Source organism: Biomphalaria glabrata, chromosome 5 (assembly GCF_947242115.1).
Source record: "Biomphalaria glabrata chromosome 5, xgBioGlab47.1, whole genome shotgun sequence".
Taxonomy (NCBI): Eukaryota; Metazoa; Mollusca; class Gastropoda; family Planorbidae; genus Biomphalaria; species Biomphalaria glabrata.
The window spans coordinates 40317806-40345738 of NC_074715.1; the positions used below are offsets into that span (position 1 = coordinate 40317806).

Consider the following 27933-nt stretch of genomic DNA (forward strand, 5'->3'; position numbering starts at 1 on the left):
AATGTCTATCTGCTTTATCATTTAGATTCTTTCTGAATAAGCTTGAGATATTTATTCTTTAATTATTTTACCATTCTCTACAAAAAGGCCATTGTATCTAATATTTATCCATAGAACACAAGGTGGCCTTTAATAGCAAGTGAAATGTTCTAGTGAACTCAAAGCCTTTGGCTTTGATACGAAGTATTTTACTTCTATGGCTTCCATGTCCCTTAATGTTTGTATCTCATCCTATGTATAAATTTGGGAGTTGGTCTCAGCTACTCATCCACATAATGAGATTGAAAATTATGGGCAAATGCTAGGTATATGTTTAAAACATCCCAACTTTAGAATGAAATAAAAGAAAAAAAAGAAACTTATACAAAGTTTTACAATATTTTGAACAGAAAACTGAAACAGTTCACAGCAGTATCATACCAGCTAAAGTACAAGAAAGATATTTATCACTAATTAAACAGTTCATTGAAGAAGGTAATAATTCATATTAATTATTAAGTTATGAAAGTTTAATATTTAATAATGTCTCATTGCTTAAAAAAAAATTAACATTACTTATTCATGTGTTAATGTAGTGGTTATGTAACTAGTGACTTATATTGTATCTTTATATACATTTAACCTAGCTCATAGTATACAAAATATTTTTCTTTGAGTCTCTCCTAAGTTACAATTAGGTTTTTATGTTTATAGTATTTGTGTCTTCTTTGTAATTTTTTAATCTTCTGTTCTAGTCTGTCTCTTGATTCTTTGTTCCCACATAAATGTAACACAAATCAAGAAGGAACCGAGGACAGAAATACAATCACAATCAAATACTTAGTCTTCAGTATCTCTAAATGGCAATATTCAGACAATCTGAAAGTAAATTTAGCAAACTGACCATGGAACCCTGAATTGATCATCTTTCCTTTTATAGTATTTTTTAGTTTATTGTTTCCCCATTCATTCAAGTATTTTGACATCAAGTTCCTTTTTGCTTTCTCAATCAAGCCTAGAGTACACTATTTGATGATGTTATACTAGTTAACATTTTTCATGTATACAAAATTATAAGGTTATGCTTCCTAGGGCTTGCCAAATTTGCTTATGACTGTTAAATATAAAGTGTATTGTTTTGTCACTTTTTCAGGATTTATAGATTTCACCCACTTTTTGAGATTAGCAGTTATCAAAGAAATTGGAAGGTGGGTATCATTTTTTTATTTAGTCATTTAAATTGCATTTAAGTATCAAAGGACTTCACAAATTATTTTGACTTGATTCCCGAATTTCCAACTTATGTTATTCTGAATTTGTTAAACATAACACTAAACAACACAGCTTGCTTTTTTTTTTTAAATTATTTTTAAGAATATTCTCTTCACATTTTGTTCTGATTGATCAACTGATGTGAGAGTCTATAAGACACAAACATGCTCATCCTAAAGAGAAAGGTTGTTATTTTTGTTTCAAGTAAAAAATGATGCAGTAAAAAAAATGTGGCCTTTAAGGTTTTGTCCAAGTTGTGTTCTTGTAATTACTTTCAGCCTTTCACTCAAAGAACTTGTGACACTGGATAATTTATCCACAGTCTTTGAGAACATCAGAGAAAGAGTGGAGTGTGGGGTTGACAAGGCAACACTTTCTCTCTATCCATTTTTACTAAAAAGCGAGCAAGTGCCTGACATTTCTAAGACTGTAAGTAGTTTTTCTCACAGAACTTTGCACTACCACACATGCTCACAGAACTTTGCACTACCACACATGCTAACAATTTTATGCAACCACATGTTCCAACAGAACTTTCTGGGACATAACTACTTTCCTTTTCCTTAGTGCTACACAGACTGTAATTTGGTGATAATCTAAGTAATAGAAATCTTATTAAATATACTAAAGACAATTTAAGATTTACATAAAAAGGTTTCAAGCGATGTGTATTATATTATTATCCCAATTTTTTTTATTACAATTTTTATAAATATCTTATTATTATGTTAAATTGATAATTCTTAGTTTTATGGATTATTTTAGAAAAAATTGTGTTATTTTTTAATGAAATGCTCTGCTGTTTCTGGTAATGAATTAAAGACCTTTATAAATAGATATTAACACTGTGGAGTTCATATCAAAAGTAATAACTAGAAAATTGATTTGTATCCATATTTAGTTTTTAAAAAAGATGTAAATAAATATATTTAAAAAACATCACTGTTTTTTTAATGCAAATTCAATTGTATGTAATAATTTAAAATTTTATTTTTAAATATGATTGATCTTTTTTTTTTTCATCAATGAGATTTAAGGAAGTATCTAATCCAAAGTTGTGTTATCTTCAATATTTAGGAATTTTCTGAACTGTTTAGGAAATGTTTACCCTATTTTTGATGAATTAGAAACATTGCTTGCTGTAATGTAAGCTCAATTCTTAAAATGGGTAACAAAAATCAACTAACTTTTCAGCTAAATGTTCTTGGATTTTTATTTTAAAAAATCACTCTTTGTGCATATTTTTTTCCTACAGTCTGTGTTAAACTCAGAAGATGAATTATTAGAAAGACTTGTTATTGAAACAAGAGACATTTTAGAAAGGTATTCTATAGGATTAATATCAGTTTATTTTAATTTTTTAAAAATAGAAACATACACACACACACACACACCCCATAACACATATCAATACAGTAAAACTGCTATTGAATATAACTGTGTCTTCTTTAGTTCTGACTTCCATACCGTGTTGAAAGAAAGTATAGACAGAGGCTATCATTGTGTTTTGGATGGTTTGGCAGACCATTACAAGCAGCAAATCAATGCTGAAGGACAGAATAAAGAGTAAGTAATTCAATTTTTCAACTTTGGGATTAAGAAAAGTAAAGTTCTATTTTTATGCCTAGCAAACCATTAAGCAATAACTTCAAGTTTATCTGCAACATTTTATGGTTCTGTCACCTTTCCAGCATCTCCACCAACCATCTTTTCTTTCCTAATAAATAATTTCAAGTTCCATTTTAGAATTTGGTGGGTACTTAGACATTATAGGTCCCAAATTAAATTCTTCTCCAAGATTTGAGAGCTGAAAGCCAAAACACACACTCATACACATAGCTAAGGTAGACTACACATTTAAACTGATCCAGCATGTATAAGGCATTGCTTCAAGTCCAAGAAAATGAAGTATTTTTACATGCCCCCCCAAAAAAAAACCCCACTTATTCTACATATTTTGTTTCTTCTGAGACTGAGCTTTTGTCTTATTGGTCCATAAACATTGTCTTTTTAATCCATCATTTTATGTTTGTTAGAAGCTTTTCTATGGATTACAGAAGTGTGCACATTTTTATTAACAATAATAAAAAAAAAATTCTAAAAAAGACATTTCATTACATATTTTTAAAGACTGTAGGGTGAGGTATGATACTCACTATTTTATATAGAGCAGCAAAAAAAGGTATTTAGTTAGTTAGTGCTATATAAGCATCTTCAATATTAAAAAAATAATGTTTAGAATGTAGACAATAATTTCAGAGGTAGTTTAAATACTTGCTATTTATTTCCTAAAATAACATTAGCTTAGTGAATTGTTTTGAATACTCTATTTCTTGATTTAGTATACTTGATAGTTCTACTAATATTCAGTCATTTTTTTTCCACAGCATTCATCATGTTTCCATAGCGATAGCAAAATTAATCCCTGTAATCAATGCTTTGATGTTCAACATTTGTGGCGATGCACCTAATAGATTTATTCAGGTAGCCTACAGTTAAGCTTACATGTCCAAATTAAATAATTGATTAATTTTTTTTTTTTTTCGTCCTATATTTGAATTTTTAAAGTGCATTACAAACCAAATAAAAATTAACCTAACATTTAATATGATCAGGTCCAACTTTTAATGTAAAATGCAAAGGAAGTAACAACTTTAACTATTCAATTGGATGATTTTGTCCTTTCATGGACAGGAATTAAAGAAAGTGGAATTTCCATGTTTTTAGCTTTTTTTTTTTAAAAACGTTGTTGCCGAGTTGGCACATGGATTACTGAGTGTGTTTGATCAAAAACTGTAGGACTATCAAGGGTCAACTGTAGAAAACTGAATATTTTTTATCGATATTATTTTACAACCTTATCTGGGGAAGCTGCTAAATAGCACTAAAGCAAGTTTTGCTTATGTAATTACTTTGACTATGAAAAATAAAGTGGAAAACCTGTTTAAACCAGTTTGTGTAATATTAAGTCACACTACTTCTATTGTAAAATTGTAAACAATACTATTGAACTTGCTCATTGGTTGTATTTGGTTCATCTATAAACTTTGTTGTGTCCCCTTCTATCTTTTGATTAGGAACTCCTACTTATGGAAGAACTCAAGCAGTTGGCAGCTAATGTTTATGAAGCTTTCAGTCAGGACCCAAGTGAAAAAGTTTCCATATGAAATTCTTGTTTTTTATTTTGTAAAAAAAAATAAACTATAACTTTTTTCTAAATATAACTGTTTTTGTAGTAATATCTTTGGTTGGGTTTTTCCAACCAACTGGGTTTATTATATATTTTTTTTTGTTTTACTTTTTTTTTCTCTGAACATTTTTCTTGTGTATATTTCCTTAAGTATTTCTTATAATTATTTTTTTAAAACACCTTACTTCCTCATATAATTTAATTCCTCAAGCTATCAATTATCATTTTAAATCTTTGTGACATTATCCTGCTGGAACATAATACTATAGTTATTTCATTTCTCATAAACATTTTATTGTTGTTTTAAAAGACTTAAAAATGTAACTTTTTTTTATTTTTCAACATTATTTAATTAGAATAGAAAGTCTTGCCATTCTTATATTAAAGATGGTGCAATGTTAACTTTCTTACCCTGAGACCTCTAGTACTAGTATGTTTGTTGCACTGCTAGTTACTACTACACATCTCCTTAGAGAAATTTGTTATCAATATTTAAGTTCTTTATTGCTAAGTATAAACAAAATATTGTGACTCTAAAACTATGTCTCTATATTTATTGTCATAAAATATCATGCATAAAGTGCATTTGAAAGTTTATACATTTTTCTTATGATTAACATTTTAGTCCTTTAGGTTGAAGAGTGAAGAGACTATAGTTAATATTAATTATTGTTAAAAATGTGAATTCAACAAATTTTTATAATTAATTTTCCACTTTGTTTTTTTTTAATGAACAGCATCAGTAGTAGTAATTAGTTACCAGTCTAACATTTAATTTTTTTTAAATGTAATTTTTAAAACATGAATTTGTTAGTTTATTGAGATGTAGATCACAGGTTGTGATGACTGGATCTTGCAGACACAACACAAGCATAATGAAAATAAAAGAATAAAGCAAAGAAACCAAATAAAAAATTGAAATTACAAGTACTGTTTTATATCTAGAATTACAATATTCAATCAAAACTTTCATTGAAATTAAAAGTATCAAAGAAATAATTGAATCCTGAAACTAGTGTCATCCTTTTTAGATAGCTTTTTCAATCTGTAGTTACAGAAGTAGTCTAGTATTTTCTGAACTATTTTTAGCCATTTTAAAATATCACTAATTTCTAGAAGTTGACATCATTAAGCTACAAATTTCTCTGTAAACAACTTGGCAGACCATGCCTTGTGTACTTGCTAAGAATGCCATTGAAATGATATTTAAACAATGTCTGGTGAAAAGTAGACAGAAATATTTCTAGTTTTTCTTTTGCTGTGTTGAATAAAACACATGTGAGACTTGAAACATAAAATTGTGTATATGGGTTGAACATTTTAATGAAGTTAATTAAATGATACTATTTGCAATAAAATTATTTTGTACTGAATTGTTTCACCTGACTAGTCTTTACATTATTTAAAAAAACCTCTTGTTTGCTTTTAATTAATGTACTCAAAATTAACTATACCAATCTTAAAAAGAAAAACACATTCTACTTCATTGCTGCGTAGGCAGACTTAATTACAAGGCATCATAATGATTATTGTTTTATCCAATACTGCATAATAAATAATGATACTTGAGAATGACATTTTAATAATAAAGCTCGTCTTAAAGTCTGAAGATTATAGAGGAGGGCTACATCACAGAGCTACATTGTCCTAGCTGTGATCAACATATTCTGCCACAGCCAGTGCAGACATTACTGTTGTCTGCCGGTGGTTGGTTATGGTTCCATTTTTGCTATGTCTGTCATTTGCAGTAAAATTAATTTTGGTATTGTATATCCCCTGATGCGTTTGTAATAAATCTCCAGCTGTCTCAATCAGAAACCACCTGCTGTCAGGTGCTTTTTTCTTTGTCAGTTAAAGCAAGCAACCACACAGTTTGTCCCCTATACAGGATATGTGCCCTGCCCAGCGTAGCTGTCAGATTATAAGCAAGAACATCATTATTTATAACACTATCTTGCCATCGTATGCTCATGAAGGAGCACTGTGGTATATTATTATTATTGTATTATGCGAATTTATATATGTATGTTTATTAATGTTACTAATAAAGAACATCACTTCTGGGTCATTCACTGGAAAATGTTGTAAATACTAAGCATGTCTTCACTTAACCTTCTAAATATAATAGAACCTTAATAAGTCACGACACCACAATTGGCGACGAGGATGGGATAACCAGACACATATAATGAAAGTACAGAAACGTTTATAAACTACAAAGAAAGGCTAGATGCCTTTGTTGCAAACAGTACTCCATCTGAGAAAAAGGCAGCTATATTAATAGCCTCAATAGGGGCCAAAACCTTATGCAACATTAAGGTAATTGGCGTCCCCAGAGTTGCCCATTAAGAAATCATATGAAGAGCTTTGCAAGCTGCTTAACAGTTATTCCAGCCCTCCTCCATTGGATATTAAGGAAAGATTTAAATTCCACAACAAAATCCAAGAAGACAAGGAAACAAACAATGAATTTATAACTGCAAAGCAGTGTCAGAACACTGTAATTTTGGCTCAGATCTTCAAAATTCGCTTAGAGATAGATTTGTTTGTGGTCTAAAAGATATAAATAAATAGATTATTGCTTTTATATAGCGCTACTTTCATGCTTATAGCATGCTCAGAGCGCTTTGGTCCAATCTCATTTGTGGACCAGTGGGGGGAGGGGGATCTGGGAGTAGGTTTTCTGTGCTGCCTTTAGGCGCTCAGTGAACTCAACTTTGCTCAAGTTGGGTGTTGAACCTCGAGCCCCTTTCATAGGTAGCCAAGCCAAGTTCAAGCTTACATACTTAGCCTCCCAACCACATTCAGAAAAGACTCCTTCAGGAGGCCAATCTAACATTATCGAGTTATCAACATAGCTACAGCCATGGAGACAGCAAAGAGAGATGCTGAACAGATTCAGTCTAATCAATCTCAATCTCTACATAGGATGCAAACCAACAGGAGCACAGAAAAAGCTGAACTTGGAATGAAAGACGATCGCTATACAAGAGATCAAAAGAAACCTTACAACTCACCTTCGTCAAAACAAGAAGATAAAGGGGGACCAGAACTTTGTGTCTCTCCTGTGGCAAGTCAAATCATACAAGAAAGAGATGCTTCTTTCACAGTGCCAATTGTTTCAGGTGTGGCAAACAAGGTCATATAGAAAAAGCATGCAAAAGAGAAGGGAAGTTACACAATGTACAAGAAGATACAGAAGAAGAAATATTCAGTTTGTCAATAAACACAAAATGTGCATCAAAATTAATATCGACAGAACCGACACAGAAATGGATAAAGATACAGGTTCTGATCTATCATTAATGACAAGAACATCTTTAAAAGAAACCCAAAACTTGAATGCACCAATGTTCGCTTGAGAACCTATACAGGAGAAGAAATACTCACTTTGGGAAAAGCAAATGTAATAGTATACAATCATCATGAAACAAAGAAACTTCCTCTATACATATTGAGTAAAGGTAGCAATCCTATACTAGGACGTGAATGGATAAGATCTCTGAAGATCAACTGGAGTGACATCTAACAGTTAATATCTCTGAATCTAGTATACAAGAAAATATCAATTGTCTAATCAAGGAATTTGAAGAGGTCTTCTCAGAAGGAATAGGCACCGTTAGAAACATGCATGCAAACATAGCAATAAAAGATGATGCTAAACCTAAATTCTGCAATGTAAGGCCCATCCCTTATGCTATCAAGGCAAAAGTAGAAAGGAGTTGAATAAACTAGAGAATGAAGGAATTCTGTCTAAAGTGAATTACAGCAATTGGGCAACACCAATAGTACCAATAATGAAACCATCAGGTGACGTTCGAATATGTGGTGACTTCAAGGTAACTATCAACCCAGTGTTAAAAGTCGAACAATATTCTCTACCAAGAATAGAAGATATTCTTGCTAACTTAGAAAAGGGAGACAAATTCTCAAAAATAGATATATGACAAGCATATCTTACACTTCAACTAGATGAAGCTTCAAAACATTTAACAACCATCAATACACACAAAGGCCTATATGTGTACAACAGACTCGTTTTTGGGATCACATCAGCTCCTATGATATGGCAAAGAACTATGGATATTATCTTCAATGAACTGCCAGGAGTACAATGCAATCAAGACGACATGATCATCACAGGAAAAGATGACACAGAACATCTTGCAAATTTAAGAAGTCTACTCGGCAGACTGAAGGAATATGGTCTCAAGGCAAATCTGGAAAAATGTGCTTTCTTCAAAGATGAAAATATTTTCTGTGGAATAAGAATTTCAAAAGAAGGATTACATAAAACTAATGACAAGGTATTAGCAGTACTCCAAACAATAAGTCACAACTGAGGTCTTTTTTAGGTATGGTTAACTATTACCATAAGTGGCTAAAAAATATTGCACAAATAGCTAAACCACTATACAATATATTACAAGATAAAGTTAAATTCATTTGGGACAAAAGCTGTATGCAGTATTCTTTTCAGGATTTAACTGCTCAATTGAATTTAGAAAGTCCAAGTCACAAGCCAAAGCTGATGGACTCTCCAGATTACCACTACCAATTAAAACTCCAGTTCAAAAATATGAAGACATCTTTGGTGAATACAAGTTTCTTTCTGTATAGTATCCATGTCTCGGATCCATATAGAAGGGTTGAGAGAACCACTGCTTGGTAGACATTGCCTACAAAAAAATTTATCATTTTAAACCAAATGTTTAATTGGTATTAATTTGGTATTAATTTGAGGTTTGATGTTTATTAATTCTCACATAAAATACTTATGTGAAAAAGATACAAAACACTTACAATAAATTTCTTCATTTGAAAAACAATGAATAAAAAATGTACTTATAAAATAACTAAAAACAGCTAATGACACTAAATAGCATAAAAATTAGACAACTTTTGATAAATTAAGTCTGATGTAGCTGAATTAGTTGTAGAATAAAGTTTAAACTAATAAGTGTGCAATATAAATCTATTTTTATCTCTGAATGTCTATCAGCTTTACACCCACTTAGTTTTTGCTTTTCAATACTATATACATTTGTATTCAGTCAATATTCTACTAATAAATCTGTGTAACTTATGTTCCCTTTACAGACCTCAATAGCAAGTATTCTACTGCTTTGGCCTCCATGTCCCTCAATGTTCATCTTTTTATAATTTGACTGGCATCAAATGCTAAGCATTGTCTCATTATAATTTCAAGAAACATGAAACAAAACAAAAATACACATGTTAAGTCCTATGTGATGAACCATAACAATCTATATTGTTTGTATATTTGCTTTTTAAATTTGAGACAGTTTATCAGAATAACAGGTTCAAGACCAATACCATGTATCATCAATCCAAAGCACTAGCCACCTGCATTGTATGTAGATCGGAATGGCTCTACAGTCGCATGAAAAAATGCTCCATGAAATGAACCATAGTCCTTCAGCAACTGAAGGAGGTCAATGATATGACCTTTGCTAAGGAAGTTAAAGCTCAAGCTTCACTTGCCTATGGGCCTTGTGTTTCTGGTGTGCAGGATGTTAGTGAAGTATATGATCTTCCACTTGGCACATCGGTGTTCCTAGTGCTAGAGGTCTATATTTCATCATCACTCCATGTATCTAAAGTCTGAGCAATGGCCTCTGGGATGGTCTGTATTGGGGGCAACTCTAAAACTTCTTCAAGGTTCCTTTTGACTTTAGTTTCCATCTTTTCTACCTGCCTGTCACATAAATACTCTTCAAAGTCTTGATCTCCTTTGTGAGTCCAGGCTAAAATTTTCTGGTCATTGCCCCCACTTATTAGCTGGTTTCCTTGCTCCTGATATGTGCAGCAGTTGACACTGTTGTAGTGACCATACAAATGTTTACTCTTGGATGATGGCAATGATAAACTGAAGGTTGATATGCTGGACCCAGTAGGAATGAATGCATGATTGTCAGAGCCCCCTTTGGTGAGGTAAAACTTGATACATCTTCTCTTGATGTGACTAAGAGCAGGAAAGTTCATTGGCAACTTCTTCCCAGTATAGACATTCCACAAAAAGAACTTTTGATCAGTGCCAACCGTGGCAAGGTGAAGACCATCAGCAGTAAAATGAAGACCATTCACTGAACCATCATGAGTAGTGTCTAAAGAAAATATACGGAGAAAAGTTAGTTTTCTATCATCTCTGTTAACTATAATATTAAAAAAAAACAAAAAAAACACTCATCCATTAACTCTTCAGGGGCTAGGCTACATTGCAGTATAAAGAATTTTTAAAAGCATTTCAGAATACATTTTATAAATAGGCTTAACACTTCTAAACTGGTCTCTTAAAAAATATTAATTTGTTCTTCAGACATTTGTTTACTGCAATACTTCTATGAACACATTTTCAAAAATGGAGAGATTTACTACCTTACTGTTGATCACATACTTCATTAAATGACACTAATTTTGTTTAATTATTTTAATTGCATATTATTATATCTGCACATTTTTTTTTATTTCTGCATAAAAGCTTAGTACCATTAATCTTGGTCCTCTAGTATCCTTAATGGATATTTACTTACCTGGAGTGAAACCCGACTTTTTCTTCTTTTTGTCTTGTAACTTCATCAGACATCCTTTAGCTGTTCGAACATCCCATAAAATTGCAAAATTGTCAACACTGTAGGAAGATACATTTAATTGTTGAATAAAAATGTCAAATTAACATGTAGTCTTCAGTATGAGAAATCATTTCTTTATCAACCATTCATTGAATATATTGTGTCAAAGGTTAGTGCTAAACAAGACATAGTGTAAAACAGTATAAAGAAACAGCATCATCATCAGACCATTAAAAAAAATGTGCATGAAAAGAAAACAAACCCTTACACACATCCCTCAACACACACCAGTGCCTGACAGTAGAACAAAGACTAAGTTAACTAGCAAGTAAACAAGATCTATTCAAACTGAAAAAGTACAATAGGTTTCATATTTTTGCTTTTGTATGTTTCTTTTGCACTGACTTTGAGAATGTGTACTTTTGTTTAATACTGCAAGAAAAGAATCTCATCTTACCCTCCAGTGGCCAATAAAAACTCATCTTTATTTGACCATGAAACTGCCCGAACTCCCCCATCCTTATGGCCCCTGAGTGAATGTGTGGCTGAACCAGCTCTTGGGTCTACTAGTTTAACAATAGAGCTATCTGTTCCAATAGCTATCAAATTGTGTTTGGTAGCTATGGAAGACATTTGATGACAGTGTACGACGCCACTAAAATTATATTCCTCAGCAGTCTGTAATAAAAAGAAAATTTAAGCTGAATTCACTTTTGTTACAAATACAAACAGACACAAAAACTCCTTTGTTTCCCTGGCAATCATATCATTAAAAACAATTCAACTATTTCATATAAATATATCACATGTAACTTTTGAGTGAATCTGGTGTGAATGTATATTTTGTTTTCTACAGTTATGATGTTGTTTTATTTTTTTGTTTTATGCACAAATTGTAAGACTAATTTCTTTATGGATAATAAAGATTATTATTACTATTATTATAAAATTATCTATAACTTATCTGGAGTGTTTAGTTATATTTAAAAATAGTTACATTTTTTAAATTTAATACAAGACGATGATGATAAAAAGACCCAGGAGTGATACATACATTACTTTAGAATAGAAAGTTTGCATTAACAAAAGGCTTCTGTGTCATATCCTTGAAATGCAATATTGTACCATGGATGTAAAAAGGATTAGCACTCATTATAATTTGCAAACAAACGTCTCCGTTTTTTAACTATAGAAGAATCTAATTGAGCTTACATTCGAAAACAACAAATTAACACAGACATGTTTGCATAAAACAGTGTTAAATATGTAACATGAACAAAATTTAAAACATATTTGAAAGCCAAAATAAGATCTTAAGAGCTTTAATAGACACAAAGTTTCAATGCATAACTAAATGCTTTATATAAAATACTATTAATAGTTTTATGTATTCTTTCTATTCTGATTACAGGCTAAAATTAAAAAAAAAAAAAAGAAAACATTTCATATTTACTTTCAAGGTGTTTGTATCCCAAATTTTCAATAGTCTGTCAGTTCCACTAGATGTAAAGATGCCAGTGTCTAGTGGATACCACTGGACTGTTTCTATGCTTCGTTTGTGTGCATTTCTATTACCTGGTGACACTGAGCACACCAGTTTGTAAGTCCGGCTATGGTTAATTTCATCAATGTCTGTTAAATTTTCTAAATCATGGATTGCTATTGTTCCATCTGCTCCACCAGATAACAAGCTGTTGAGAAGAGTTATAGTTTACTTCTATGTTTAAGTCTTACAAAAGTTTATTTATTCATTTTGTGCGATCTTGATTGTGGAGGCAAAATAATAAAACTCAATAATTTTTGGTTTAAATCTAATAATTGAAACAACTCTTACTATCTGTTTTCTGTTAGATCAATATTGACATCATTGATGGCACTGGAATGTACTGTTTTAAAATCTTTGTTTCTGCTTAGCTCAAGATGCTGCATAAAGTAAGAAACAACAGACCTCTGGAGTTTGAGGGGTTTTAGTAAGCCATTACTTTGGTTTGTAAGTCTATGAAGTAGTGCATGATGGTTTGCCCTCTGTGAAACTGAGCTCATTGTTCTGATTAACTACCTACATGAACATTAATATAATAATATACATTGTTGACAAAAATTGAAATATGAAAGAGAAAGAGGAGGAGAGGAGTTGTAAAAATGTTTTACATGTTTCAGAGTTGAAGATAATTACTTCCTAGTCCAAACCTCCCGCAGGACGACAGGGGATGGGAGCAGGCAGGGTTTGAACCACAGACCATCAATAAATCTGAATGGCAGTCCAGCGCGCAAACAGCACGACCAGGCAGCCATTCAGTGAGAGGGGAATGACAGAGAAGAGGGGAGAGGAGAAAGAGAGACAGAGAGACTCTGAGTGAAATTGATGGAAACAGATTGACAAAGAAAACAGAGAGCTAGAAATTTTGATATTGTAATCAAATGAAGAGACAGGCTGATCATGCCTGATACGAAATGTGATGGTATGTATGCAATTTGTACTGTCATCACTATGGTCCAGAGTTCAAACCCCCACCTGCTTCAATCATCTGTGATCCTGTATGCTAATAAATTATACATTTATATCTGAAGAATAGTCTGAAACTTATAATACAAAAATAGTCTTTTATCTTATCTTTAATTAAGATTATCTTATGAAATATAAATCTGCTACTTTATAAAAGAAAATGATTACGCCCTAGTCTCACAAGTTATTAAAGGCAGTCAACTACAATCAATTATCATAGCTGGACCATTCGTTATCGAAAGCCTCAACACTGACCTGCAACGTCACAACTTGTGGGCAGTTTAGACCAATAGTAATAGCTCATTGCCATGTCGTACAGGTTGTGATGTTGCAGGTCAGTGTTCAGGCCTTCAAAAAACAATTGGTGTTGCTCGTAGCCAGGCTACCCTTCAGTACATAATATTATTATTGGAACCTAATAGTTATTGCCTTATTTATTATTTAACTTGGACTAGATTCCTAGATCTAGACAGCTAGTCTAGAATTAGAATCAGTAAATGATTATCAGAGATTTAAAAATTGTTAAGACTCTAGAGTACCCTAGACCCACATAGAGGCACTAGTCTACATTATTATATCGTTATAGCCTATAGTATAGATCTAGTGTATAGGTATAGTTTGAGTTTTGGCACATCGGCACAATATAGGCCATGTCGTGCCCATAGGTATAGTAATAGACTATAGATTCTAGTAACGCCTAACCCTACCAAATCATAAGAAATGCTCATGACATTAATCATCATCAATCTATTTAAAATATTTTTTTAAAAACTTTGCAAGGCGAAACAAAAGGGAAAAGACTCACTTTATCTTATCTAAATCAATGAATCTAGATCTATCATTTATATTGATTTGATGATAATCTATCAGTCCTATGTGACACTATGTCACACTATCCCTATATTGTAAGTATGTCATGTAGAGTCGAGTATGACTATGACTGACTATGATGATTATTATATCATATAAGATCTAGATCTAGAATCTAGATATGATTATAAATGATGTAGTAATGATATAACCCTAGTCTAGACTAGAGTCAGTCTAGATATATTATATATAGATCTATAGTTCTATAGATCTATCTAGTGATTCTAGTCACTAGTCTAGATCTAGTAGACTCTAGTAAGTACATTTTAGCTGCGTACCGGTACTCTACAACTACAGTGTAGAGTAGAATAGGTCTACAATAGGTAATTAATATATACAATACTACAGTCAAATAGATCTGTGTATAGAGTCTACTACTACTACTATTCTTCTTCTTCTTCATCGTTCTCATTGTTATGTTGGAGTGTTCATATGACTAGACCAATACATGAGATGAACTGCGCAGTGGTTTCCAAATCAGGGAGCTCTCCATATAGTTTTCTTTCTATTGGGGTGATTTGGGGCCAATGTCTTATACGGGCCTCTTGGTAGAGAGAGCAGTTTTGGAGGACGTGGTCGGCATTTTCTGGTGATACTCCACATGGGCAGATTTCACTGGTTCCAATTTTGAGCTTCCGGAACATGTGTTGTCGCATTCTGTTGTGTCCGGTCCTGAGTCGAAAGATTAGACGCTGGTCTTGTCGGGATAGCTTATAGTAAGCATCATCTTTCTTGTGATTTGGATGGGAGCTCGTCCATTTCTCATTTATTTTATCTACAATTAATTTCTTCATTTCTTCTGGATAGAGAGCAGAGTTTACTTGTGAGTTTGTTCTCCCACTCTTGGCGAGTGTGTCAGCCTTCTCATTTCCTGCTAGTTGTATGTGAGCTGGTATCCATTGAATGACAGTTTTTTTGCTGTTGTGGTTGAGCTTTGTGAGTGCTGTTCTGAGGTTTTTAATATAAGGGGAATCAGAGTTTTGCAGGCTTTGGAGGGTTGTTTTTGCGTCTGTTAGAAAGACAATCTGACTGTGAGGGGAACTTGGATGATTTGCTAGCATGGTAGCAGCTAGTGCTAGTGCTTCCCTTTCTGCTCTGTGACTGTCAGAGAGCTCTCCAGTTGCAAAGGATTTTTCTAGTTTTCCTCCATCTGGCCATTCGATAAGTATTCCAGCTCCTCCATTTGTGGTGGCTTTATGGGATGAGCCATCCGTGTAAACTCTGATCCACTGATTGCTAGGGTAATTGGTATGTAGAAAACAGTTCACTATTTCCTTGAGCTCTGTTGGTCTGTAATCAGATTTTCTTTTTATGTTTTCAATATGGTCCCTTATAGTAGGAAGAGGGCTTTCGTCCCAGGGTGGAGATTCATTATAGTGTATCGAGGATTCCAGAGTAATTTTTTCAAGTTGGTGTTTCTTTTTTAGGTTTAGAGATTCCTGTATGAAATTGGTCCTTTTGAGACGGTTTTTTGTGCCAGTTTTGTGGATTTTTGTTCTGAGTGGGTGCCTCTCCAAGGTTTCCAATTTTGTGAATTGGGAAAGGATTTTTATTTCTCTTCTTTCATCCAGAGAGATCAGGGCAGCGGTTTCCTCCATAGCTCTTATGGGTGTTGTTTTGATTGCTCCTGTCATTATCCTTAGACCAATATTTTGAACCTTGTCTATTTTTCTAAGGTTGGTTTGGGCTGCTGAGCCCCATGCTGTGGCACCATTTTCTAGTACAGGTCTTACATAACTGGTATAGGTCTTTTTCAGGATGTTGTGATTTGCTCCCCAATCTGTGCCAGCTAATTTTTTCAAGAGGGATAGTCTCTGGATGCCTTTACTCTGTGTTTTATCTATTTGGTTTTTCCAGGTTAGTCTCGGGTCATAGGTGACTCCAAGATAAGTAGGGCTGTCATTTTTTTCTAAAGCTTCCTTATCTAATGGATCTACTAGATCTAGTACTATAAAATACTTCTCTTCTATAGATATGTACTATTCTAGAGATACAGATTCTAGATCTATTCTAGATCTACCACATACTCAGACAATACAGTAGTTTTTCTAGGTCTAGATCTAGATAGAGTCTAGAGATCTAGATCTATACGTTCGGAGGTGCCAATAGCCAGAAAAGGAAAATGAATCATAGTTATCTTCTCTTTGTTTTTGTTGGTTTCACGTGTTAAAAATGTCTTCATTGCAATTCGAAGGATGCAATTTCTTTCGTATGAGAATAATACTATCAACTTTAAGTGGGAAAAGTATAAAAATTTCAACAATCAGACCAGAAGAAGATGATCCTGGGCTTACAGGTAGATCTAGATCTAGATTAAATAGATAAGATAGACTAGACATAGTGACAGTCATACACTTCATACAGTTACAGTATACAGTAGTCATACTCAAGTCATAGTAAATGATAGTAGATTGAAGATTCTAGATCTAGACATTCTAGAATAATCTAGATTCTAGATTAATGATAATGACTAGACTTAGACTAGAAATAGAATCTAGATTCTAGATCTAGAATAATCTAGTCTAGATTGATTATTCAGATTATTCTAGATGAGTAGATTAATTAAGATCTACTCGGATCTACACGACTATGTTACACTGTGACTATGTAACAATGTAGTATGACGGAGTCGTCGGAGTAGACTAACGACTGTCACTACAGTACAGTTACAGTTGAGTACAGTCAGTCACAGTGTGACTACAGAACAGACTACACTCTGTGACTATACAAGTCTACAGTCTACACTCACTATAGTCTACAGTCTACACTAACACTTCTACAGTGTACAGAAGTCTTGAGACTGTTTTAACTGTAACTGTCTAGAACTTTTTTTTTATTTAGAACTATTATTTATAGATTCTAAATAGATCTAGATGACTATATTAGTATATTGACTATATATATCATAATATATGTAATAAAGTATAGAGTCTAGGTCTATTATTAGTATTATTATTTATTATAGATCTTAAAATTAAGAGACTCAACTTTAACTTAGATATTATATTATATAATATATATATTTTATATAGATCTAGTATTAATAATAGTAGAAGTTAATTAAAATTATTATTAAATCTAATAAAATATGATAATATCAAAATCAATCTAGATCTATACTAATAGATATAGAGTATCTATAGACTATAGTACTTTAGTTATAGTAGACTATATTAATATAGATCTAGATCATGAAATGATTTAGATCTATATATAATTTAATATATTTTATATATATATAAATACTAATAAAATAATATGAAATGTTAAATTAATAATGTACCTGTACTATTTATGATTTTATAATTTTTATTTATTAAATGTAGTCTATTCTACTCTAGTCTTCTAGAATATTGCGACTAGTACGCTTTAACACTGTGACCTGTGACACCTGTGTAACTCTCTAGTAGAGTGACACTCTTACGACTCTACTGAAATATACTCTCTATTAGTATTACTCTATTCTTTATAGTCTATAGTTTAGACTATTTATTACTATTATTACTTAGATCTCTACTATTACTAGATCTAGCTAGTATATAGAATAATAATAATTAAAAGATCTTCTATTCTGTTCTGTGGCTTTTACTTCTCGAGAGATGATCTTTTCTCTTTGCATCTTCTTGTGTGACTAAAGAGGCCAATCCTTGCTACACAGCTGCGATTGCAGGTTAGGCATATGTGATCACCAGACGCTGTTGCATTATCACCCTTCTTTCTGCTTCTGTAGTGTATGGCATAGAATCTGCAATCTGAGACCCTTCCTTTATGCTCTCTCTCCATGTAGATCCATCCAGTGCTACTTTTTCTCATCTGCTAGTGTCGATTTTGAAGAGCTTCATGTTCCGTTTGCATACATCTGTATAAGTATAACGTAAAAGTGGGTGACCAGCGGCTCTCCTGCCTTCTATTAGATCGCCATACAGAATGTCTTTTGGAAGTCGACCTACTGGCATTCTATGAACGTGGCCAAGCCAGCCAAGGCATCTGCTGCTGATAACAGAACGGATGTCCTGGCATCCTGCTCTTCGTAGCACTTCTTCATTGGTTATCCTATCTTGCCACCTTATTTTAAAGATCTACCTTAGGCATCGGAGGTGGAAGATATTCAGCTTTTTTTCCTGCCATGAGTAAGTTGACCAAGTTTCACTTCTGTATAGCAAGGTGCTCAACACACAGGTCCGGTAGACTAGGGCTTTAGTATTGTTAGTCAGCAATATATGTTGTCCCACACTCTTTTCTGCAACCGTGACATGGTGGCCATTGCTTTGGCTATCCTGTTGTTAATGTCTTTATCCAGTAGAATATTGTTGGATATGATGGAGCCGAGATAGCAAAAGTGATCCACAATTTCTAGTGGTTGGCCATTAATGTTTACTTGAGGTGCAGTATTTGTGCTCTGGACTAGTGTCTTAGTCTTGCTTTGACTAATGTCTCCCAGGAACTGAAGCTTAATATCAGAATCAGCCACAATAGCTGCATCATCAGCATACAGGAGTTCCCTGAAAAGTATCTTCCTAACCTTGGTTTTTGCCTGAGGCTTGATACATTAAATAGTTTTCCAGAGGATCTTGTATTAATTAATTAATTAATTAATTAATTAAAAGATCTATGTACTATTAACTATCATTTATTACTATTTCTACTTCTAGACTAGTCCCCCTACTGTAGAATCTAAGAGTCTATGTCAGTGTTTCCCCATGAAACTGTGTTCCACTGAACACTAGTGTTCTGCCAGGCCTAAATAGGTGAACTACTGGAATAATTAAAAAGTTTGGCCATCACCTGAATGAATCTCTACAAAAAAAAAAAGCAAAGTGGTCCACTAATTACCCAGAATGTGCAAAGTGGTCCACTAATTACCCAGAATGTGCAAAGTGGTCCACTAATTACCCAGAATGTGCAGAGTGGTCCACTAATTACCCAGAATGTGCAGAGTGGTCCACTAATTACCCAGAATGTGCAGAGTGGTCCACTAATTACCCAGAATGTGCAAAGTGGTCCACTAATTACCCAGAATGTGCAGAGTGGTCCACTAATTACCCAGAATGTGCAAAGTGGTCCACTAATTACCCAGAATGTGCAAAGTGGTCCACTAATTACCCAGAATGTGCAAAGTGGTCCACTAATTACCCAGAATGTGCAAAGTGGTCCACTAATTACCCAGAATGTGCAGAGTGGTCTGTTAAGGAGAAACTTTGTGAAACTGGTCTAGGTCAACATTCTATATAATATACTATCTCTCTTTCTCTCTCTCTATACTCTCTCAATATATATATATTATGTTTGTAAAATGTTTCACATGTTTCGGATGTTCCTTTAGAGTTGAAGATAGTTAACTTCCTATTCCAAACCTCCCGCAGAACGACATGGGATGGGAGCTGGCAGGGTTTGAACCTAGGACCATCAATAAATCCAAACGACAGTCCAGCGTGCAAACCGCACAACCAGGCAGCCATTCTAAATTTAAATTCTTTATTGTAGAAATATATATATATATATATATATATATATATATATATATATATATATATATATATACACACTAAGTTTATAAGTATATATACTACACTAAGCCAACCTCTTCATGAACTGCTCTGCAAATGTTGGCAAGAAGGTGCTGTGCCATAGGATCTGCGGGATGCAAAGATCATCACCCTGTATAAGAACAAAGGTGACAGAAGCGACTGCAACAACTACAGGGGAATCTCTCTCCTAAGCATTGTAGGCAAAGTCTTTGCTCAAGTGATACTTCCCAGGCTACAAAAACTTGCTGATCGAGTCAAACAGAATCACAGTGCAGCTTTTGCTCAGGGAGATCCACAATTGACATGATTTTCTCCATCCGTCAATTTCAGGAAAAGTGCAGAAAGCAAAGAATGCCTTTGTACATTGCATTCATCGACCTGACAAAGGCCTTTGATCTAGTCATCAGAGAAGGCCTCTTTAAAATCTTACAGTTAATAGGCTGTCCACCCAAGCTACTAAACATTATTGTCTCTTTCCACCAAAATATGATGGGTACAGTGCAGTTCAACGGCGCCTGCTCCGAAAGTTTCAGTATAAACAGCGGAGTCAAACAAAGATGTGTCCTGACCCCAACCTTCTTTGGAATACTCTTTTCAATCCACCACGCGTTTGACAAATCCACCGAAGGCATATATCTTCATTCCAGATTCGATGGCAAATTTCTAAATATTGCTAGATTGAGGGCTAAAACCAGAACCACCCTTATAAGAGATATGCTCTTCGCTGATGATGCAGCGGTAGTGGCACACTCACAAGAAGAGCTTCAGTTACTAATGTCCTGCTTCTCTAAGGCTTGCAAAGAGTATGGCCTAACCATTAGCACAAAGAAACTAATGTTATGGGATCACCTGCCACAGCACCACCATCTATCCTCATTGACAATAACAAGCTAGATACCGTAAATGAGTTCTGCTACTTTGGATCTACAATCCAAGGTGACCTGTCACTAGAAGAGCTCAAAATAACGCATAGGGAAGGCCGCATCAACCTTCACTAGATTCCGACAAAGAGTTTGGGAAAACCAGAAGCTTACCACAGCGACCAAAATGGAGGTCTACAAGGCATGCATTCTTAGCACGCTACTGTATGGCAGCGAGTTGTGGACAACCTACACAAAACAAGAGAGAAAACTAAACTCATTCCACTTGCGCTGCCTTCGGAGGATCTTAAAATATCATTGAAAGAAAGAGTGTGTAATACTGAGATCCTCACGGAAACAGGCCTTCCCAGCATATTTACGATCCTCAGGCAATGCTGCTTCGCTGGCTCGGTTATGTTCACCGGGTGGAAGACAATCACATCCCGAAAATCATTCTATATGGGCAACTTGCTCAAGAAAAATTGGTCGCCCCCACCTTCATTACGTTGATTTGATAAAAAGGGATTTAAAATCAGTAAACATTGATACTAACCATTCGGAAGAGATAGCCTTAGACCGCACTAGTTGGAGAGAGACTGTGACCAGGAAAGCTATAGACAACTAGAAAACATGGGCCTCGATTCTTGAAGAAAAGCGTGCCACACGGAAAATGGCCAGCTCCTCTACCACCAAAGCAAAAGCCACCTTAGATATGTATAAATTTAATAAGTATTAGAATACATGATCTCTTCATACTATACATTATTAACATAATAAAATTCTAGTTCAAATTGTATGTAATATAGAGATCTAGATGGATTCTATCTTACATAGATCTTATAAACGTCTGGATCTAGATTAGATTATATCTCTATTTCTAGCTTACAAGTGAAATATATAGAATCTTAGATAATACAACTAGATCTAGCAAAAAAAAAAAAGTACAGTTTGGTAAACTTTAATTTTAGCATTTATTAAATGTCATTAGCTTTGAACTTTGTCATATGAACATTTAATAGTGCAATAAAAACTACTTTTGGAAAAGCCTTCTCTTTCTATAATTAATGCCAGCACTTACGAAAACAAAACAACAAGGTCATTATTTGGTATAGTAAAGCTAGTTTTTTCCATCACTTTCACCTATCCCTTAGTATGATGAACTTGCACCACATATAACTTGATTGGTTTGTTCCATAGATTACTAAAATAAATTTTTATAAAGTTGTAAATCTGATCAAAAACCTTATAAACAACTGCTTGTGTATCAAAAAGTTAATCACTTTTTTTTTATTATTAATTGTTGATAGATAAAAACCAGACTAATCATAAGCTTAAATGTGATTGTGTCAAATTAAAATAGACTTTTAGAATATAATCTATCTCTGCCAGATACTGCTTTAAAGTTCTTTATTTTAAAGATAAAACTTGACATAATTATTGATTTTTTTCCCTCAGACTTTGAAGTTAGTTTTATTCGCTTGATTGATAAAGTCACAAATGGATCCAAGACAGTCATCTCAGAAACAGGTGTCAACTTTTACCAAATTATATTTGCTTTTGTTTACAAATATACACATTATTAGTAGTAGTAGTACATTATTTATTAAAATTGACTTTCTTTTTCATTTCAATGCAAATAACAGATGAATAACTTGTTATTGATGTTTTAAATTTGTACATAAAAACGAAAGATGAGGTTCAATTATTCTGTTATACTAAATGTTACATGTGAATTTCTTTTAGGTACACAGTTAATATATAGGCCAGGGCTTTTACTTGGCGGCAAGTTGGAACATGATTGTCATCCATCTCGATCTATAGGCTATTATCTGGAAATGCTAATGTGCCTAGCACCGTTTACAAAAGAGCCACTTCATGCAGTACTCAGAGGGGTAACAAGTGATAAAGATGACCCATCAGTAAGTAGACCTGGTTAGGAGAACCTCTCTTTAAATCAAACTTCAAATGTTACTCTTATTATAATAAACCTCTTATTTTAATTTCCTTTTTTTTTTTTTTTAATACTATCAGGTAGATCTTCTGAAACTGTCAGTATTTCCCGTGTTGAAAAGATTTCTAGGAACTGATGAAGGTTTGGAACTTAAGGTAGCTTGAAATAATTTTTTGTGTATCAAAACAACCTATTTGTTACTGGCATAGAATTTGTTTATGTGACTAACACATAAAACACAATAAACTTAAGAAGAAGAAAAGTTCAAACTTACTGATACATCTCTACCCATTTTTAAAATAGTTAAAAGGACATAAAACCTTTAATGGAAGAAAAAAACAAAAGTCAATGGTTATTCCAAGCAACTAATTCTTCATTTGGACAATCCCTTACAGTCATTGGTTATAGTGTAATATAATAGAATGATCCCTCTATATTAGGCTCTCTGCTCAACACAACCAACTTAAAACTTCACAACACAGGCTCCAAATAACCTCATACTTTAATAACTAATAAATCAACAGCCAATACTATACAATAGGCAACACAATACACTGATTACACATGCTTTATTGTTCATGACCATACTAAACTATACTGGTCTCTCTCTGTCTCCCCCTGGACTTGTACTGCTTTACTCACAGTATTGGTCTTTCTTGTGGTGCTGAACTGTCCATCAAGGCCTTCTCTTGCTAAATACAGAAAACACCTGTCCTTTCAAAATGATCCCATTGTTGTTGCTGGTCGTTGACTTGTAGCACCAAACTGCTGGTAGACAACTAAACCGCTGTAGGTGTAGTATATTTTAACTTATAAAACTTGAAATAACTTGAATAACTTCTTTTGTGAAATAAACTAAATAGACGTTTTATTACAATATAAATAAAATCAACTCGATATGAAATTAAAATTAATGCAGTTGACTTTTGTAATAATATAAAATGGTATTTTTAACAAAATCTAATTCACTACAATAACACTTCTTTTCAGTCTCACATTCTGGGGTCGTCTGTCCTAACAATGCCACCTTTCTTGTATTATTCACAACCAATCGCTAACCTCTTCTCACCATCACCATAGGAACACACAAACACACACTCCATAACACCCATGACCATATCACTGGTGATATTCATGTGGAGAGTTCATACCAGCAATCCCTGGACACAGCTGGCCATGCCATCTCATCCTATACATTTGTAATCTTTGTATTCTCCAGATCAACAAAAGAGGTGCGGCACCAGAAGGTGGTGGGGAAGTTTTATTTACATGTCCATGTAGACAGAAGTTAAGACCTTTGAAATTTACACAGCCTGGCAAAATCAAGCGAATTCGTGGAGTTGCGTATCCTTAAAAACAATAAAACGTTTTTTGTTTACTTATAATCTGTGAAAAAAATACTAAAATCTTTGAATTTTTTTGTTTCTAAAGTACTCGAATAATTTATGTCTATGTTTATGTTTATAGCTTTTATATAGCGCTACTTTCATGCTTATAGCATGCTCAGAGTGCTTTTGGTCCAATCTCATTTGTGGACCAGTGGGGGGAGGGGGTAACTAGGAGTTGGTTTTCCATGCTGCCTTTAGGCACTCAATAAACACAACTCTGCCCGAGTCGGGTGTCGAACCTCGAGCCCCTTTCATAGGTAGCCAAGCCAAGTTCAAGCGCACTTGGCCTCTCAACAACGCTTCCCAAAGTTTCATTAACCTTAACCATTCAACCAGATGGGCTGTTCGGGTTTCGCCTGCTTTTGTTAACAGACTTGTTGACTCGGCACGTGGTGTACTGAACCAATTTTTAACAGATGTTTATATATACACTGACCACATGAAGGGAAGCCAGTCAGGAAAGTAAGAAATAATGTTTCTTTTTTTTTATAAGTATAGTTAAATACATTAGAGGAGGCAATACTTTTTAGCTGCTGCCGAAAGGGGAAAAGACGCTATTAGTTTTGTGCGAAATGTCTGTCCGTCCGTCCCGTTTAGATCTCGTAAACTAGAAAAGATATTGAAAATCCGACATCACAGTATTTTAGACCATTCAAAGTACTGATGCAACAGCTACTTTTTTTTTTCTGAAAGCGAAAAATCTAATTTTTAAAATCAGTTATGCAAACTTTTTTTAAAGAGAAAAAGCTAATTAGTATGCATTATAAGTTAGACCTAATTTAAAATGAATAGTAATCTTATAAACTTCATTTTTCTGAACATTTTTTTTATTGCTGAAATTTATTTATTTATTTTTTTTTGAGGATCTGAATAAGAGATTGAGCCTTTTCAAAACAATTAGATCAATTATAAGACATCAGTTAGGCCAGGGGAGGCGCGGTGGCTGAGCGGTAAAGCGCTTGGCTTCTGAACTGGGGGTCCTAGGTTCGAATCCTGGTGATGACTGGGATTTTCAACTTTGGGCGCCTCTGAGTCCACTCAGCTCTACCTGACATTAGTTGGGGAAAAGTATAGGCGGTTGGTCGTTGTGCTGGCTACATGACACCCTCGCTAACCGTAGGCCACAAAAACAGATGAACTTTACATCATTTGGCCTATAGACCACAAGGTCTAAAAGGGAAACTAGTTAGGCCAGGTTCACATCTAACTTTACATTCACTTACACCTATCCTTTGATCTGCGGGACCGTTGGGGCATTACACAAGATCTGTTAACCTTCTTTCTCCATTCTTATCTCTCATTTGTCTTTGATATAATTTCATTTGGATGTTCTTTCTGAAAATATTGAAGCCTGCCTTGGTGGACTTCTTGGAGGGCCGATTTTGAGTTTGTGTTTCCACACAAACTGTCTTTTGTAACCTTGTTTTTTATAAGTGTGTGAAGAAAAAAAAAGCTGGCAACAAAATAGAAAATAACAATTATTACTGAATAGAAACTGAAATAGCTTGACAACATGAAAAATGAATATAGTAAAATAAATAAGCCTGTCATGAAGATTCTTCTTCTTCTTCGTTCTCATTGTTATGTTGGAGTGTTCAGATGACTAGACCAATACATGAGATGAACTGCGCAGTGGTTTCCAAATCAGGGAGCTCTCCATTATGGGGCCAGTGTCTTATACGGGCCTCTTGGTAAAGAGAGCAGTTTTGGAGGACGTGGTCGGCATCTCTGGTGATACTCCACATGGGCAGATTTCACTGGTTCCAATTTTGAGCTTCTGGTACATGTGTTAAGAAGATTCAACATTTGATATTTACTGATCATTCATGGTCAAAATGTAAAAAAGTAAACCATTAGCCATTTAACTTTACTTGCACCCATAGACTTTTCGATATTGAAGGCAACTTTGGTAAGGATCTCGTCAAATGTTTTTTTGAAGTAAAATTATTTCCTTTCAATGTGCATGTATCAAATTGGAGATAACATGCTGAACTTCTGTGTCTGTTCAGATCTCCAGGCTTCGGATTAACATTAGTGGCTGAAACTACAGAAGGTGCATTTCTAGCTGCAGAAGATGTGTGCAGCGCCAGAGGGTCTGGTGAGGCTCCCACAGTTCCGGAAGATCTTGGCAGAAAAACTGCCATAGCTCTACTTAAGGAAATACATAGGGTAACTTTGAAACATTTCTCATCAAAACTAGTAGCTTTATTGATTATAACTATGAGTTTGAGAATTGTTTAACAATACAAAATGTATAATTTTTTAAATGCAACTTAAAGTTGATTTTAAAAAATTTAGTTCCTAATAATTTTTAAACAAAATTTTGTCTTTTTTTTTAGCTAGTTTTCAATTTCAGGTTTTTAAGACAAGTGAATCATTTCAACATAATACAATGTCAATCAATATCAATGCTTAACTCTAATATTATAATTTGTGATAGCTATATATAATAAGCTATAATTGACTTTATGAATTGAACAGGGTGGCTGTGTTGATTCCACGAGTCAAGGCCTGACTGCACTTCTGATGGTACTTGGCCAACAGGATGTTTCCAAAGTACAGATGGGAGAACTCTCACCCTACACGTTAGTTTTGTTTTGTGATAGTTTTATTTCTCCAAATTGTTATTAAAATATTTCTGAAATAATTTTCGAAAATATTATCTTAATTACCTCTTCCAGTAAAATGTAAAATTAAACAAGAAAAACATTTTAAAAAATTACTTAAAACAAACAAAAAACAGAGCTTATACGAAGTGTAGTTGTATCAATTAGTTTGGACCAACAACAATAAATCTATGCAATTAGAAACATTTTTACTAATTGTTTTTGTTTAGCGGTATTTCATGCTTTTAGCTTTCTCAGACATCCTAAACCCTTGCTATGTAAGTGCTTCTGTAAAAGTAAAGATTGTCTAGTTATCTATTGTTTGTTTCAAACTTACTTTTAAGTGGTGAACTATAAAGGGGACTAATTCAGCATATACCACCACTTCAGTCAAGTACAAATTTTTTCCCTTGTTCAAGATACCAAACAAAATAATTAATTATCAATAGTTAATTCACTGGTTAATTTTTTAAATATATTGATTCTTGTGTTGTCAGGCAAACTATTGTGCAGAATTTCAGCTTGATCCAAGATTGGGTGTCGTAGAAATAACATGTACAAACTTTTTACTAGAGACAGCATGAATTGTTATAAACTTTGTAATGCAAAAAAATCATCTAGATCCTTTTTTAAATCAAATACCAAAAAATCTTGAGTGTTTAAAAAAAAGCAGTTAGTGAGATCTAGTGACCAAGATTTGTTACAGTTTATCATTTTTGATCTTCAAAGTGATAAAAATTACAGTTGTCACACTTTAAAGGCATTTATTAGACATACTTCTATTTACGTAACAAATGTCAAACCATAAGCAGGTGGAAACAGAAAAATATCTGCCTTTTTTTTTTTTCAGAATCCAGTTTTTAAGGCACATCAAGGACTTCTTCCAGGTGACATTTAGCATCAAGGTGGACAAGAAACCAGTGGCTACAAAATCAGATGATCCCAATGAGGAAGCTGAAGAACTGAAAGTTGGCGCTGACAAACTTATACTGACCTGTGTGGGAGTGGGCTATGCTAATGTTAGCAAGCCAATCAGATAAGGCTTAGAATTGTATATAAAATAAATAAAAAATATAAAATAAATAAAAGCAATCTCTAATTTAATTTGGTGTTGTGTAATTTTATTGACTGTATTTTATTATGTGACTTGTAACAGTAGCTACACATATAAATAATTTTAGTTATTTAGG

The 27933-nt window shown here is 33.7% G+C and overlaps 3 protein-coding genes across 8 annotated transcripts in view; 2 read left to right on the top strand and 1 right to left on the bottom strand.

Moving 5' to 3' along the window:
* Nucleotides 1-5820, top strand: part of LOC106064982 (peroxisomal biogenesis factor 3-like) — a 12959-nt gene extending 7139 nt beyond the window's left edge. For all 6 annotated transcript variants that reach the window (XM_056029258.1, XM_056029253.1, XM_056029255.1 and 3 more), the window contains exons 8-14: nucleotides 390-474; nucleotides 1133-1187; nucleotides 1530-1680; nucleotides 2507-2574; nucleotides 2704-2817; nucleotides 3639-3735; nucleotides 4329-5820. In XM_056029258.1, the coding sequence (XP_055885233.1) occupies nucleotides 390-474; nucleotides 1133-1187; nucleotides 1530-1680; nucleotides 2507-2574; nucleotides 2704-2817; nucleotides 3639-3735; nucleotides 4329-4418 (660 nt within the window). In that variant the 3' untranslated portion in view covers nucleotides 4419-5820. The remainder of the gene's footprint in view (nucleotides 1-389; nucleotides 475-1132; nucleotides 1188-1529; nucleotides 1681-2506; nucleotides 2575-2703; nucleotides 2818-3638; nucleotides 3736-4328) is intronic.
* LOC106064979 (DNA excision repair protein ERCC-8-like) lies at nucleotides 5372-16519 on the bottom strand. The gene is made up of 6 exons (XM_013223678.2): nucleotides 16438-16519; nucleotides 12869-13093; nucleotides 12488-12725; nucleotides 11492-11712; nucleotides 10996-11093; nucleotides 5372-10569 (listed from the first exon to the last, which is right to left on the bottom strand). Exons 2-6 carry the CDS (start codon nucleotides 13075-13077, stop codon nucleotides 10034-10036), a joined length of 1302 nt encoding a protein of 433 aa, XP_013079132.2. The 5' UTR covers nucleotides 13078-13093; nucleotides 16438-16519; the 3' UTR covers nucleotides 5372-10033.
* LOC106064981 (RNA 3'-terminal phosphate cyclase-like protein) lies at nucleotides 16498-27847 on the top strand. The gene is made up of 9 exons (XM_056029268.1): nucleotides 16498-16706; nucleotides 22254-22325; nucleotides 22542-22717; nucleotides 22830-22904; nucleotides 23969-24093; nucleotides 24474-24599; nucleotides 26147-26306; nucleotides 26619-26722; nucleotides 27594-27847. The coding sequence occupies exons 1-9, from the start codon at nucleotides 16583-16585 to the stop codon at nucleotides 27781-27783; spliced, it is 1152 nt and encodes a 383-aa protein (XP_055885243.1). The 5' UTR covers nucleotides 16498-16582; the 3' UTR covers nucleotides 27784-27847.
* Nucleotides 27848-27933: the final 86 nt, after the last annotated feature.

Bases quoted from the DNA above. Each gene is read 5' to 3' on its own strand.
- LOC106064981 (XM_056029268.1), top strand. From the start codon at position 16,583: ATGTCTTCATTGCAATTCGAAGGATGCAATTTCTTTCGTATGAGAATA. The intron at 24,600-26,146 runs GTAAGAAATAAT...GTGTCTGTTCAG, and splicing joins AAGGGAAGCCAGTCAGGAAA to ATCTCCAGGCTTCGGATTAA. The intron at 26,723-27,593 runs GTTAGTTTTGTT...TTTTTTTTTCAG, and splicing joins GGAGAACTCTCACCCTACAC to AATCCAGTTTTTAAGGCACA.
- LOC106064979 (XM_013223678.2), bottom strand. From the start codon at position 13,077: ATGAGCTCAGTTTCACAGAGGGCAAACCATCATGCACTACTTCATAGA. The intron at 12,726-12,868 runs GTAAGAGTTGTT...TCTTCTCAACAG, and splicing joins GATCTAACAGAAAACAGATA to CTTGTTATCTGGTGGAGCAG. The intron at 10,570-10,995 runs GTAAGTAAATAT...TATTTTCTTTAG, and splicing joins AAAGTCGGGTTTCACTCCAG to ACACTACTCATGATGGTTCA.